Source organism: Pteropus vampyrus, unplaced genomic scaffold (assembly GCF_000151845.1).
Source record: "Pteropus vampyrus isolate Shadow unplaced genomic scaffold, Pvam_2.0 Scaffold220, whole genome shotgun sequence".
In the NCBI taxonomy this organism is placed as follows: Eukaryota; Metazoa; Chordata; class Mammalia; order Chiroptera; family Pteropodidae; genus Pteropus; species Pteropus vampyrus.
The window spans coordinates 82270-83721 of NW_011889001.1; the positions used below are offsets into that span (position 1 = coordinate 82270).

The window sequence follows — 1452 nt, forward strand, 5'->3', positions numbered from 1 at the left end:
TCCCCTGCTTAATCCAGGTCAAGCCTCCTCCTGCTGGGATAGCTGGGTGTCCCCCTACTGACATTCCTGCCTCAAATCTGACTTTCTTGGTCCATGCTCCTCTCCATCCACACACCACGAGGCTCCTGCCTGGCTCCCATGACCCCAGCGTGCCCCTAATGCCTTAGCTCTTGTAGCTGTCCCTCCCCACTCCCACCCCAGATGTGCCCAAGCCCAGAGGTGTGAGACCTTGGCAGCCCATGTGCTTCAGGAATGAGCATGGCTGTAGCTGTGGTGCTGGCCATCTGCATCCACGGTCTTCCCCCATCCTCTCGCTCCCTTCCTTTCTGGGTTGGCGCTGGCATGGATCAGCAGTAGCAAGGCCCAAATGGTCAGGGGGAGGTGGGATAGGGCTGGCCAGAGAGGCCTGCCAATGGGGTGGCTGCAGAGTGTGCAGCCTGGGGCATGAGCGTCAGCATTGTGCATCAGGGGTGGGGGGATGGAACGGCCTCCGTCCTCGGCAGGGCCTGCTGCCCTGGGCCTCTGTTCCCCACCCATTCTCTGTGAAAAGGAACTCTGGGCCACCCATTCAAGGGACTCCTTCCTGAGGAGAGGCTGTGCTATCCTGGCTTGGGAAACTCCAAGCTACCTTGTGGGGCCTCCTAGGCAGAGAGGCCGGCTCTCCTACCTGTGAGGCATAGGTGTCCAGTTTCTCAAACTGTTGCAGGTCCAGGGGCATGGATTTCAGGCTGGACCGATCCCAGGGATAGGCTGGAAACACAGGGAGGGGAGGCTAGGTCAGCTGCTGTGACCTGCTGACGTGGGCTGCCTGGCTCAGGCCTCCCTGTCTTTTTGAGGAGCTGTGACTGCCTGACCTTCAACATGATTCCCAGAGCCTGAAACTCTGCTCCCAAGAGCTATATCTCTTGGCAGGGTTCTCTGGTCGAATTGGTTTGGGGACCACGGCAACTCGTCTAGTCCTCTTAGAGACTCACAGGGAACATAAACTTATTTGCAGACCCCGTGAAACTGGCAGTAAAGAAACTGGTTTCACCTCAATTAACTCAGCAGTCCCCAGACAGATCGATGATGAAATCCCCTTCTCCCCGCCATTTAGTTTTCTGCAGAATCGCAGCTAACTTGTCCAGGATGAGTGCTCTGTGGAAAGCGTCCAGGTGATGCTGCTAACCCCTGATGGACTAAAGGAGGGAGGCTCGGCGCCAAGGTCATGGTGCCGGGGATGGAGGTGCTGCAGAGCATTCTGGGTGTAGAAAGAGGGAGTGGTGGAGCTGGGCCACCTGGGCCTCTGCAGGGGAGGTGGGTTTGGCACCTAGATAGGCTTTCTCCCTTGCCCCTAGTCAGCTGGAGATTAGAGCACCCCAAGAAAACCAAGTGTTCTGAGGGGAGGCTGCTGAGGGAGGCTGCCTCCCAGAATCACTGATCTATGTCCAGCCATTCTCATAGAAAACCTGG

General features: G+C 57.4%; 1 protein-coding gene across 2 annotated transcripts in view; it reads right to left on the reverse strand.

The window, feature by feature from the left end:
- The window catches only part of KY (kyphoscoliosis peptidase), a 45394-nt gene that overhangs the window by 21585 nt on the left and 22357 nt on the right, over nucleotides 1–1452 (reverse strand). For both annotated transcript variants that reach the window (XM_011373191.2, XM_023538402.1), the window contains one exon: nucleotides 668–750. In XM_011373191.2, the coding sequence (XP_011371493.1) occupies nucleotides 668–750 (83 nt within the window). The remainder of the gene's footprint in view (nucleotides 1–667; nucleotides 751–1452) is intronic.